This window comes from Telopea speciosissima, chromosome 2 (genome assembly GCF_018873765.1).
Source record: "Telopea speciosissima isolate NSW1024214 ecotype Mountain lineage chromosome 2, Tspe_v1, whole genome shotgun sequence".
NCBI classification, from domain to species: domain Eukaryota; kingdom Viridiplantae; phylum Streptophyta; class Magnoliopsida; order Proteales; family Proteaceae; genus Telopea; species Telopea speciosissima.
The window spans coordinates 73,029,579-73,042,481 of NC_057917.1; the positions used below are offsets into that span (position 1 = coordinate 73,029,579).

A 12,903-nucleotide genomic window follows, 5' to 3' on the forward strand; every position below is an offset into this window, starting at 1 on the left:
ACTCATTCACCATTCCATGCGAATGAAAGGACTCCACTGCATTGCAGAGACCAGTTTCTCTTGATATTTTTACCATCTCAGTGTAAAATCAGAAGGGTGGGGCTCAGATTCATGGGCCACCAACCCAGAATCTGTGGTTGGGAATGGATGGGTTCAGCCAATGCTAGTAGACCTCAGAATTTAAAATTGGAGGGAGACAGCAAATGAGCAAAAGGGAATTTTCTCTATATTTGAAAATTTCTATCATACAGCCTTGCCTGGGAACCATTCATCAAACATGTGATAAGCTGGTGACGGAGACCCCATGCAAAATTGGGTAATTTACAGAGAAAAAAAAAATGAAGAACAAAGACGAAAATCTCCAACACATCTGCTTGAAAGGAATGGAACCTCCTGATATGAGAGAATTTTAAGTTGCTTCTTTTTTTTTCATGATTTTTTTGTGTAGAACAATATCGGTATTGCAGGTAGTAATCTTAGCTTCCTTGAAGGCCTTATATTGATCAGCAATGTCTTTAGCTATTTTATTGGCGTCCACTGTAGTTCCTAAGAGCCCTTTCCTTGTAAAGCCCACACTATACAACCCTTTCTCTCCTTTCCATCCGTTAGGAAATGGGGTTCTAGGCATGCCTTCCTCCGTGAAGAAATCACTCTGTATCAGTATACAAGAATACAAAGAAGCAAATTGGAGTTTAGTTAAAAATAAGGACATCTACTAAAGCAGGAATTTAAAATTGAAATTTCTAAAAAAAATACTCAGAGAACCCAATGATTCCTTGACGGTAAACAGATAGTAGAATCTTACAAAACCTCAATTTTAAAAGACAAAACCCATTTGTCTTTTGTTTCTTTTCTTTTCTCTGTTATTGACACTCTAAAAGGGTTGGAAAAAAAAGAGAGGAATTAAAACAAGAAACCATTCTGCAGGCTTGAACAAGACATAATTCAGCTACCGAAAAAACCAACATTTCCTTGACAGTAACACATCATAATGGCCTTCAAAGTACATATAGTTTGTTGTAGAAAACTCCCATTTTGCTCTTTTTCCCTTTTTTTTTCCCCCTCTCCTAAGCAAAGAAGAAAACCAAAAGATAAATGAGTTTCAAAATCCTACCCTACACCTCAAGCTATTCACATTTTCAAGATTGTCAATACAAAACCCAATGTTTCATCACAGCAACTCATCATAACCCATCCCCTGTAAGAGTAACAAAAACCCATCTGTCTCTACTCTCTTCCTAGAGCAGAGGGACTTGAGAAAAACAGAAAAAAAAAAAGCCATTTGAGTTTTTCTAGAATATGGAAAAGAAACACTTTGTAGGCTAGTACATGTACATGTAAGCATGAAAGTGATAGAAGATTGATAATAGGATAAAAACTAAAGTCGAACAGAGAGAGAGAGAGTGATAAATTGATACTAACCTTGAGCCAAGAAGGTACGTTGCTCTTATAACCACTCGCTAAGATTATTGAATCGAACCCCTTTTCCTGTCCATCCACAAACTTAGCCCCACTTCTCGTTATCTCCCTCACACCCTCCATCACCTGTGGAAGTGGAAATCCACATAGCTCTCATACCCATTTTAAAACTATCATTTAATACGTGACAATCATTCTTGAACTCATTTTTTTAAGTAAAGAACAAAACACAATACCTTGATTTTGCCGGTTTTGATTTGTGATAGAGCTCCTACATCGAGTACCGGGGTTTTACCCGTCACGTTCTTGAGTTCAATCGGCCCTGTTTTGGGTCTTCGAAGGCCTAACCGTTCTGTGTTGCCCAAGGTAAAGTTAGCCACAAGTAGAAGAAACTGGTCTACCAGTCTCAAGGGAATCCATTTGAGAAGAGCCATAGCTACCCCAAATGTTGACAATCCAAACATCTCCCTCGGTAGAACATGGACCTGCAACTCACAAATCAGTAATTGAATTGAACTGAACTGAACTGAACTATAAGTCTACAAGTGAGACTATTTATTTGATTGAATGACTGGAGAGCTCAGCTTGAACTTACAGTGTTTCTAACAACCATATGAGGGCTTGCATTATGACTGCAGAGATCTAAGCAGACTTCCATGCCGGAATTACCACAACCAACAACCAAGACCTTCTGGTTTCGAAAGTCTGCACCAGATTTATAGACGCTGGTGTGAATGACAGGGCCATGGAACCTATCCATCCCTGGAATGTCAGGAACTACCGGCGCAGCGTTCTCTCCGGTGGCAACGATGATCCATCGAGAGAGGTATTCCATGTTCTGGGTCCGAACCCTCCAGAACCCACAGCTCGAATCGAACTCGGCTGACTCAACAGACTGACCGAACCTGGGTTTGATGGAGAAGTGTGATGCATAGGACTCCATGTAAGAGACGAACTGCTGCTTTGATGGGTACTTTGGGAAATCGTCAGGGAAGCCCATGAGAGGTAGTTGACAGAACTCCTTGGGGAGATGAAGTGTTAAACGATCGTAGGTCTTGTACTGCCAAAGAGAGGCTATGCAATTGCTCTTCTCAAGGACAAGTGAAGGAACTTCTTTCTCTGCTAGGCAAGCAGAGGCAGCTAGACCCGAAGGACCAGCTCCCACGATGATGGGTCCGTGCACCCAAACACATTTCAGTGGCGTCTCTTCTTCTCTACAAGTACCCATGACCAGAAAAAAAAAATCTCTCTCTCTCTCTCTCTCTCTCTCTCTCTCTCTCTCTCTCTTTCTATCACTATCACACACTCTGTTTCTATCTTTTTACTTCCCCTGCTTTTTTCACTCTTAAAAACTCTGTTTCTCTGGGTTGTGTTTCTCTCGAGTCTTTCCTCTAGTGTTGGTCTTGAAAGCTATTTGTATTGGGGGAGAGAGGTGAGGTGAGAATTTAAAGGGTGAGCGTGTTGAAGATTGAAAAGAGTGTCAGGGGGCGTCAACGGAAAGTTAAATGGAAGTGTGCCAACTTGGTGAATTCTGATGTTTTTATTAGATGGAATGCAGGGGGAAAAACAGAGAGCTTTAAGAGGAGGGTAAGGGAGGCGTGAGGGTGAAGGAAAGGATTCGGTTCTCCTTCTCAAGGCTCTTCTTCCCTCAGCTGTTGCAGAGTGGGAGATGTAGACATGGGGGGAGAGAGAGATGATATAAATACATTTATGTGAGTTTGAAAGTGGAATTTATTATCAGAGATAGATTTTACTCGGCAAATTTCTTGGGAAGGGGGGAAGGCAAGAGAAAGGGTAGGGGTTAGGTTGGAAAAACAAAATAAAGACACTTTTTTAAAATTGTTTTGGGTCGGTTATACACTCATGGTCTGAGGTATCGGACGATACGTACCAGTTTTGTAAGTGACCGATCTGATATCATACCGATATTATATCGATGATATGGTACAAACAAGTGGTAAAATGATAAAAAAAAAAAAAAAAAAAAACCATTTTTAAATGAGAATCAAAAGCAAATTTGTTCGATACAACTGATCCAAGCCAATACCATATCGATTTTCAAGTTGACTGATACCTATTCTGATACGATGCACTAAAACCATGTATACACTGTAGAGTGAGATGCCAACTCAGATGACACTCGTATGTTGTTGCATGGTAGGACTAGGAGACAGCCCATAACCCTTAAAGAACCGAGAAAATACTTCTCCAGATGTTTATCCCCATTAGAGATCAAATATGTATCATTATCATCATTCATTTTTCATTATTATTATTATTATTATTGGTAAATAAAGTATGGAAAGTACAATAGTGTCACCTTGAGGCTTGAGCTACAGCTAAAAGAAAGGGGAAAAGATAGTGCCATGTGGGCTACCATCGAGCTGCAACCATGGTTTTAAGTATCGGTATTGTATTTGATGCATTGACATATTTACTGATATATATCAAAGTTTGGATACGGATCAAATGTCTTGATTGAAAAAATAAAATTACACTCAATATGGCTCGGTTCCCACCAATTTGTATCAGTATCAGGCAAGGCTGATACAGATATACCGATACCTATAATGTTAGCTACAATTGCATTGTAGTGTGATCCAAATAAATTCTATGGTCGTACATACCACAAGACTCGAACTCATGACCATCCTCTTGGGAGGATATTATCATTCATTCGTTCCTTTTTGTTTACCATAATATGATGAGCATAGTTTGAGGTATCAATATCGAATTGTTTGATATGGTGATTTGAATCAATATCATTATAGTCTCTGTAATGTAACAACAAAAGAATTTGTTAAAAAAAAATGGGACTTACTAAATACTAATGACACCTCTATAGGTGTATTTAGAACTTATAGCCGCCTTCTTGATTGCTCCTTATGCTTGTAAATTAGTGATTAGAAAAAGAGTTTCAAAATAATGTGTAAATGCCTTATCATTATGTCATTATCAAAAAAATATTATACTTAGAAAGAAAAATAAGATTATAAATGTGTCAAGAAGAAAATCCACCAAAAAAAAAAAAAAAAAAAAAAAAACAACAACAACAACCATAACCTGATCCCAACTAAATGGGGTCAGCTACATGGATCCGAAGAAGTCGTGACAGTAATAGAAATAAGAGAAGTAGAAGGGGGTTAAAAAGTAAAAAAATGTAAAAAAAATTAAAAAGAAATAAAAAAAAGATAAAAGTTATTAAAGGAAAAAATCTAAGCGATAGTGAAAGCAGCATTTCAAGAACATTTCCCTAAGGAGTCGGCTACACAGGTCTTTGTCCTCTAAACAACTCTATCCGCGATCATACTAGGATCCTGCCCCTACCTTTTTGAACTCCTTCAAATTAACTGAATCTGTTCACTCCTCTTACTGTGGATGCATGGGAGTACTAGTAAAAAACTAAAGAGTCTCTCCCTCACACACAGACACACAAATACACGAATCATATTTGTTGTAGTATATAAATGTATGTAGGTGGCATACATATATACTAAACACGTGGCTAACGATAAGAAACTTTGTTGCTTGTGTGACAAGTGCCTTGATGTCCAAACTCCATATTAATGACTTGAATCCTATGGGTTCTTCCCCCCCCCCCCCCCTCCCCTCCCTCCTCCTCTCTTATCCGCACAATTACAAATGATGTCTAGCTACCAAGAGACACTTGGAGACTACAAGAAGACCAAAATATATATCGATCATCTAGGTATTGGTGAATCAAGTTAATTACGAACAGCAGCCCGCCCCATGGATCATAACTCAGTCTGGATATATATTAAGCAATCTTGATTGGTTATGTTTGAGATGAGGAGGACAAGGAGACACTTTTTTTATTCTGAATTTTGGCACCTCCCTTTAATCAAACACGATTAATGGATATCTATTACCATAATTAAATCCTTAATTAGTAATATTACTATAGTAGTAATGTATGATGGTCTTGTGAGGTGTGCGTAGTTGTAACGTGGAATTTGGCACGGCCGGGCTGCTAGCTATATAAGTATTGTTGTACCTAATAATGTAGAAGAAGAAACTATATAATTAAGCAAAGGGGGAGGGGGGGGAGGGGGGGGGGGCACCATCCATTGGCACCATTGCCCTTTTCTAGCTACCTCCCTCAACCTGGGAAGAGAGAGAGAGTTGTTAATGAAATGGAAGTATCATAGGAAAATACCCTAAATAGGAAGTGATCAGATGTGTTCGATCTTTGTAATAAGAAAACAAAAACAAAACAACAAACAGGTGGGATGCAATAATAACAAGGGAAGTCCCAAATAAATGGGTCCCCCGGCCCACCTTCCTCCCCTCCAAAAGCCAATGATCGATATTTCCCACATCAAGCTACAGTATTGGACACAAATGGTCGCTCGCTCAATATCAGTCTTGCACTCTTGCTTATTCCCATAGAAACTATAGAGAGAGAGAGAGAGAGAGAGAGAACAAAAAAGAAAGGCATGGTAGCTAGCTGGTTGATGGGAGCCCACCTCTTCAGTTCCACTTGCAAATAAAGATAGATCTTGCAATATATATTGCAGAATGCAGTTGCAGCATAAATACGACTAGGTCGTCGTCATCTTTGTTCTTATTATTGTTGTTCTATGGGGGTTTGACGTTAAGGAGGAGGAGTCTTTGCAGATTAAATGCGTATTGGGCCATAAGATCTTTGAACCTCCAAAGTAAAAGATCTTTTAGGGACCCGAGAAATATCAAAACGTGACATTAATATTCATTGAAGAAGAAGAAGAAGAAGAAGAAGAAGAAGAAGAAGAAGCTAGATATTGTGTTCTTTTAATTTAACTCCATCATAATTACTATATTGTAATTGAATGCCTCTAGCTACTTAATAATTTGTCTTGTCGATCCTTCAATGGCCTTCTTCGTCCCTAGCCTGTGGATCGAGAAATGTTAAAGAAGTAGAAGAGAAGGAATTGACGTTAGAGGAGAAGTCATTGGCCGTCCGGACTGAGGAGAGGAGAGACCCTGAAGTGAAGAAGTGAGGTCAGGTGAGCTCAGCCAAACCGTCATCCCCTGCAAGTCACGTGTCACCGCAGACGCCATCTTAAGTGTCCAATGGAATCTGGATGAGTTAGAAAGAGAGAGACAGAGAGAGCGTACGGAGTATGCAGAAGGGTGTGTTGCACAGTAGCAATGACGATCGAAACTCGAGAACGACGAAATGTCAAATTATTATTAGTGAAGAACAGGACATCCAAGAAAATTTATTAAAAAAAAAAAAAGAAAGAAAGAATTGGTGAGGAATTAATATGATAGATCTTTAGATACAGTGGATTCACACTGATCAGTGAGTGTGATAGATCGATAAGATAGAAGTTTCAATATATGGGTGCACACTGTGTGCTGTGCTGTGCTGTGCTGCATGCCAATCAATGGATTTCAGGAAAAAAAAAACAAATTGGAAAACGATTTGGTTCCTGAGAAACAGAGTGAAGGATGACTGATGGGGTTTTCTCGTCATTTAAATTCCCGATAATCGATTCTGACTGCCACGCGTTGTATCCAACCCACCATTCACTCTTCTCTTCTTACCTCTTTATTTGATCAGGTCAGCTCAATCCCAGTCCAAGGGTTTTAGGAATCGATATCGGTCAACATTAATATTCATGCTTAGACCGACACCAAATCGGTGGTACGGTAGTATACAACAAAAAAAAGTATCAATATTGGATTTTCGCACTTGATCCCTCTCAAGTGCGATGCACTGGCCAGTATACACACACTTAACAATCCAATTATAAAAACATGGGTGATGGTAGTTTTATCTTCTCAAGTGTTGGGTGGACTATTGAACTGTAATGCACTGGACAACGCACCACACTTGATAGGATAAATATTCATCTATAACTCAATATGGTCAATATGAACTGATACATATGAGTACCCAATCCAATGTCATGAACTAAATCCATGTCTCACCCATGAGTGATAGTAAAATCATTGCATTTTTTTTCTTCTTTTGGGGCGCAAGGTGCAAAGGATTATATATTGTGCTGAACCAACTCAACGGGGCCATGCATTTCTTTGTACGGGGAGAGGTTTCTCTAAGCAAGCGGTTTAAGGAGCACACAAAATAGGGGTAGAGAGATCATTTCATATGAAGAAAAGAGAGAGAGAGAGAGGATGCTAGCATACCATTTTTCCCTAATATGTTTAGCTTATTAGATATTGGTTTTTAAGAGGGAAAAAGAACTCTATCCGGGAGTGTACGTGGCCTACACCAGCATTCCCATGATTCTATCTCTCTCCTTTTCATATGCAAAGACAACTCTGCCCCTTTATTTTAAGGATGAGAGATATAAACACATGAAAATACTAACATAGAACACACTCCCGGACAGAAAACTGATTCCCTTGGTTTTCCTAATAGTTGTTGCTTTGAAATATCTGATGATGAGACATGGCGAAGGAGTGGCCACAAATTTCTTCCTTATTTGTGAAGGCGGAACAAAAGGGTGGCTCACTTTATTTTTATATTTCTCATCATCATAAAAACTACAATCTCGTGCCAAGGAACAAAAGTGCAATGGAAGGTGGGTTATAAGGGTAGGCTCACTTTATACAATTGTCTTATTGATAAGGTTTGCACATATTTTAGATGCTTCCTATCCAACCACACGGGGTAATGGAGGATTTTAATTTAAAGGGTTATTTTACAAAATGGGAAAAGGAATGCTAACCAGTTGCACCTTGGGCATGGCTCCCATGTCTAGACATAGCCTTGAAAATTGACGCTTTGCCCCATGGCATAAAAATTAATATTCAATGCTATTGAATACTAATTAAATAACTTAATTAGCAGTGGTTCATTTGTTAACACTATTGAATACTAATTTCTATTCCCTGTAATAAAAATACAAAAATTAAAATTGGAAATAATTTCTTATACCATTGAATGGTGCATATTGAACAAAATCCAATCAATGGAAGGTAGACAATATTGTAATATTATATATTAAATAATTAAAATAAATATAAAAATAACAAAAAGTACATGCTATTTTTCACAAATAATGTTAGCAGTAAATTAAAAAATGTCATATTAATATGATTTTATCATAAAAAAAAATAAAAAAATTCATATGAATCATTTCAATTTTTTAGTGAATATAATATGTGTTTTTGTAAAACAAGAGTTGTGAGGAGGTGGAGTGAATTGTTGGACAAGAAATTTGTAAGTAATTTCAAGGCAACAAAAGAAAAAATTAGTTGACTGGCTACAACCTCGGCCGTCGGAATCGACTAAAATTGGCCAAAATCAGCCTAAACGCTAAAAATAGTAACCCAAAACCCTAAAGCCTAAACTTGTAATAGTAACCCATAGCTAAATATGTACCTTAACCATTAATTTTTAATTAAATAAATATGCTATTTTATTTTTGGTGAATGTTTCATACATGGTAATATATGAATACAATTAACACTTCAATTTTTGGATAACTTTACTCAATTTGGTTGGAATAGGTTAGATTTGGCCCTAAACAGCCTAAACCCTAGAAATCGAATAAAGAAAATTTATTATTAGTAGTAATAGTTTTATAATACTATTGTAATAATAGTACAATGGAGCGAGACATATTATTTTTAATTAAAATAATAAAATAAAAAATATACAAAGGAAGTAAAGTAACTATTTGTTACATTCTGTGGCAGTATGTTAAACCGCTACATTAATATAGGCCATTATTCATTAGGCACACACATGAATTAATTATTTGGTGGACTATATACTAACTTTGGTAATTTCCATTAATTAAATCTCTGTGAGAGGTTACATATATATAGGCTGATACAAGACATATAGCATAACTGACCAAGGTATGTCCTAGACACGTGGACTACATAAAAACCCTAGTGTGGGTCCTTCTCCTTTACACGGTCCCGCAAGCGCAGCGGGTCATACATCGCTAGCTTGTCACGAAGAAAGGAGAATCGTGTACGAGACAACCCTTTGGTTAGTACATCAGAAACCTGGTCAACCATAGACAAATACCGAACCAGGAGGCGTTTAGAAGTAACCAGCTCACAAACAAAATGAAAATCGATCTCCAAATGTTTGGTGCGAGAGTGAAAAATCGGATTTGCTGTCAGACAGGTTGCCCCAACATTGTCGCACCAGAGTGTGGGTGCAGTGCCAAGGAAAACACCAAGTTCGCCCAACAAGGAGCGAATCCATACAAGCTCAGTAGCCGGGGCAGCAATGGCCCTATACTCGGACACAGTGGATGAACGTGCAACGGTGCGTTGCTTGCGAGAGCACCAGGATACTAGGTGAGAGCCCATGAAAATACAGTAGCCCGTGGTGGAACGTCGATCGTCGGGGCAACCAACCCAATCAGCATCCGAATATGCGGAGAGCTGTAAAGTAGAAGACTTTCCAAAGAACAGGCCATGTGCATGAGTGCCACCAAGATAACGCAAGATGCGTTTCACAGCTGCCCAATGAAGATCAGTGGGTGCATGCATAAATTGTGCTACGCGATTGACCGCATAGCCTATGTCTGGACATGTAACCAATAGGTACTGTAAGGCACCCACAGTGCGGTGGTAAAGTGTTCCATCGGGCAATGATGTCCCACTATGAATAGAGAGTGGTGTGCCAGACGCTACTGGTGTGTTGATGGGCTTGACAGAGCTCATAGATGTATGCTCAAGAAGGTCTGAGATGTACTTGCGCTGAGTGAGATGTAGGCCACTAGGTGTTTGAGTGACCTCAATGCCCAAAAAATAGTGAAGAGGCCCGAGATTTTTTAAGGCGAAGGCACTAGACAGGGCCTTAATGAAGGCAGAGATGCCGGTCGAGTTATTACCCGTAACAAGTAGATCATCAACATAAATCAGGAAATAGATGACAACACCAGCTCAGCGATATATGAACAAGGACGTGTCAGTACGGGATGCCACAAAGTCATGGGAGAGCACAAACGTGCTGAGCTTTGTATACCAAGCTCGAGGTGCTTGACGAAGCCCATATAAGGACTTGCGTAACTGACAGGCATGAGACGGCAAGGCCGGATCCCCAGTCTAGGTGGTTGAGTCATATAGACAGACTCAAGGAGATCCCCATGAAGGAATGCATTGGAGACATCGAGCTGTCGGACAGGCCAATCGTTAGTGACAACAAGAGATAGCACGATTCGAATCGTGGTAGGTTTGACCACCGGACTGTAGGTCTCCCCAGAGTCAATCTCGGGTCGTTGGTGGAACCCCTTAGCAACCAAACGAGCCTTGTAACGCTCAACAGTACCATGCAGATTTTTCTTGACCCGAAATACCCACTTGCAGCCAATAATATTTTGTAACGGAGATGACGGGACCAGATCCCAAGTGCCGTTGTGTAACAGTGCATTGAATTCCTCTTGCATGGCCTTGCGCCAGTGTGGGCTGTGGGCTGCCTGAGTGTAAGATGTGGGTACAAAAGAGTCCACATCAGGTGGGGAACTCAGTGCAAGGTTTAATCGCTGGCGAGGCTTAATGGCGCCAGTCTTAGAGCGCATCAACATTGGATGTGTGGGGCCAACAGAACCAGCACTTGGATGGCTAAGCCCAGTAGTAGAAGTAACAGACCCAGTGTGTGTAGCAAGCCCAGTGTCGGATGTAGCAGGCCCGATGGGCATAGGAACACCACAAACATAATAATCGGTACAGGGCCCATTGCTAGAACCAGCAGCACCATTTTGCGATCCATTGCTAATGGCCTCAGTAGGCCCACAGTCCATTGGAGAACCAGAATGTCCAGTAGGTCCAATAGGGCGACATGGCAACAGAACCGTGGGCGGCGAAAGAAGCCAGCATGAAGGTGGATGGGTGTTGCGATTGAGTGGCAGAAGAGAAATAAATGAAAAAGTGGATTCACAAAACTTCACATGCCTGGATATATACACCCGCTTTGTAGTTGGGTCATAGCAACGGTACCCCTTATGCGATGGGGAATACCCAATAAAGACACACAGATGAGACCGAGGTTTAAGTTTGGAAGCTGCATATGGCCGCAGCCAGGGATAGCATAAACACCCAAAGACCCTGAGAAAGTGATAGTCTGGAGTGATGCCAAACAATTTCTCATAAGGTGATTCATTATGTAGCAGTTGAGTTGGGCATTTGTTTATAAGGGAAACCACCGTTTGAAAGGTTGCTGTCCAAAAGGACTCAGGCATACCAACCTGCGTAAGCATAGCAAGGCCGGTCTCTACTATGTGCCTATGCTTATGCTCGGCTACCACGTTTTGTTCTTGGGTATGTGGGCACGATAGGCGATGGGAAATCCCACTAGCTGTGAGTAATGGAGCAAGCTTTTGGAACTCTCCTCCAACATCAGATTGAATGGACTTAATATTGGTATGAAAGTAATTCTCAACAAGAGATTTGAACTTGACAAAAACAAAAAACACATATGACTTATTAACCAACGGATATAACCAGTAGTACTTGCTGTAATCATCGATGAACACTACGTAGTAACGAAATGAATCAAAGGAAAGCACTGGAGCAGGTCCCCAGAGGTCACTGTGGATCAAATCCAAGGGACCAGTACTAATAGAGTCCGGATATACAAACGGTAGTTTATGAGACTTCGAACAATTACACGCATTACATGGAGAGAAAGTACCAGTAAATGGAATATTAGAGGAATGAAGAATGTGGTGCACTCGCCTTTTCGAGGGATGGCCAAGGCGCCTGTGCCAGTCATCGAAGGTAAGAGCAGCAGCATGAGATACTGGTGAAGTAGCGAAGACAGTAGGCTCCAGCATGGTGGAAGTAGGCTTGAACAGAACTGGAGTCAGATGAACAAAGAAGAGACCAGTGCTACTCAGGGAGCGGCAAAGGATCTTGTCCGTCTTGCAGTCCTTGATAAGAACAGAATTATTAGTGAAAACAAAGTAAACAGAATTATCGGCATAAAATCTAGATACTGATAAGAGATTACGGTGGATTTGTGGAACACAGAGAACACCATTTAAAGAGAAAATATGAGAACCAGAAGCAGCAGACAGAGAACCAAAGTGGGAGATGAACAAACCTTGCCCATTACCAACTACTACATTATCTGAACCAGAATATGAATCACAGATTGCCAAATTGCTCAAGTCTACAGTGACATGGTTGTTAGACCCACTGTCAAGTAACCACATAGTAGATAAACTTGAAATAGAGGACACAACAGATGAAAAGATTTTACCAAGAAAGGCGTGATTGAAATGCTGCGGGCACTATGAGGCAATATGACCCTCCAGTCGATAAATTTGGCATAAACTCTGAGTAGTGTTCATAAACGAAGGAGATATTGGTTCAGTATTCTGATAATTTGCAGAAGAATCACCTGCTGGTGTGTAATAACGTTGTTGTGTGCCTCGTGGGATTTATCATTGGAATAAGAACCCTTGTAACTAGATCCATAGGTCTTCTACTGACCAGAATTGGATCGATCGTAATTGGATGGTCGACCATCATAGTACTGACGACGAT

General features: G+C 40.1%; 1 protein-coding gene across 1 annotated transcript; it reads right to left on the reverse strand.

Annotated features, from left to right (window-relative positions):
• Nucleotides 1-204: 204 nt before the first annotated feature.
• LOC122649861 (probable indole-3-pyruvate monooxygenase YUCCA4) lies at nt 205-3,153 on the reverse strand. The gene is made up of 5 exons (XM_043843114.1): nt 2,711-3,153; nt 2,015-2,674; nt 1,656-1,904; nt 1,423-1,545; nt 205-652 (listed from the first exon to the last, which is right to left on the reverse strand). The coding sequence occupies exons 2-5, from the start codon at nt 2,645-2,647 to the stop codon at nt 410-412; spliced, it is 1,248 nt and encodes a 415-aa protein (XP_043699049.1). The 5' UTR covers nt 2,648-2,674; nt 2,711-3,153; the 3' UTR covers nt 205-409.
• Nucleotides 3,154-12,903: the final 9,750 nt, after the last annotated feature.

Coding starts and splice junctions, on each gene's coding strand:
- LOC122649861 (XM_043843114.1), bottom strand. CDS start 2,647: ATGGGTACTTGTAGAGAAGAAGAGACGCCACTGAAATGTGTTTGGGTG. Junction 1,546..1,655: donor TCAAAACCGGCAAAATCAAG/GTATTGTGTTTT, acceptor CCACTTCCACAG/GTGATGGAGGGTGTGAGGGA. Junction 653..1,422: donor ACGTACCTTCTTGGCTCAAG/GTTAGTATCAAT, acceptor ATACTGATACAG/AGTGATTTCTTCACGGAGGA.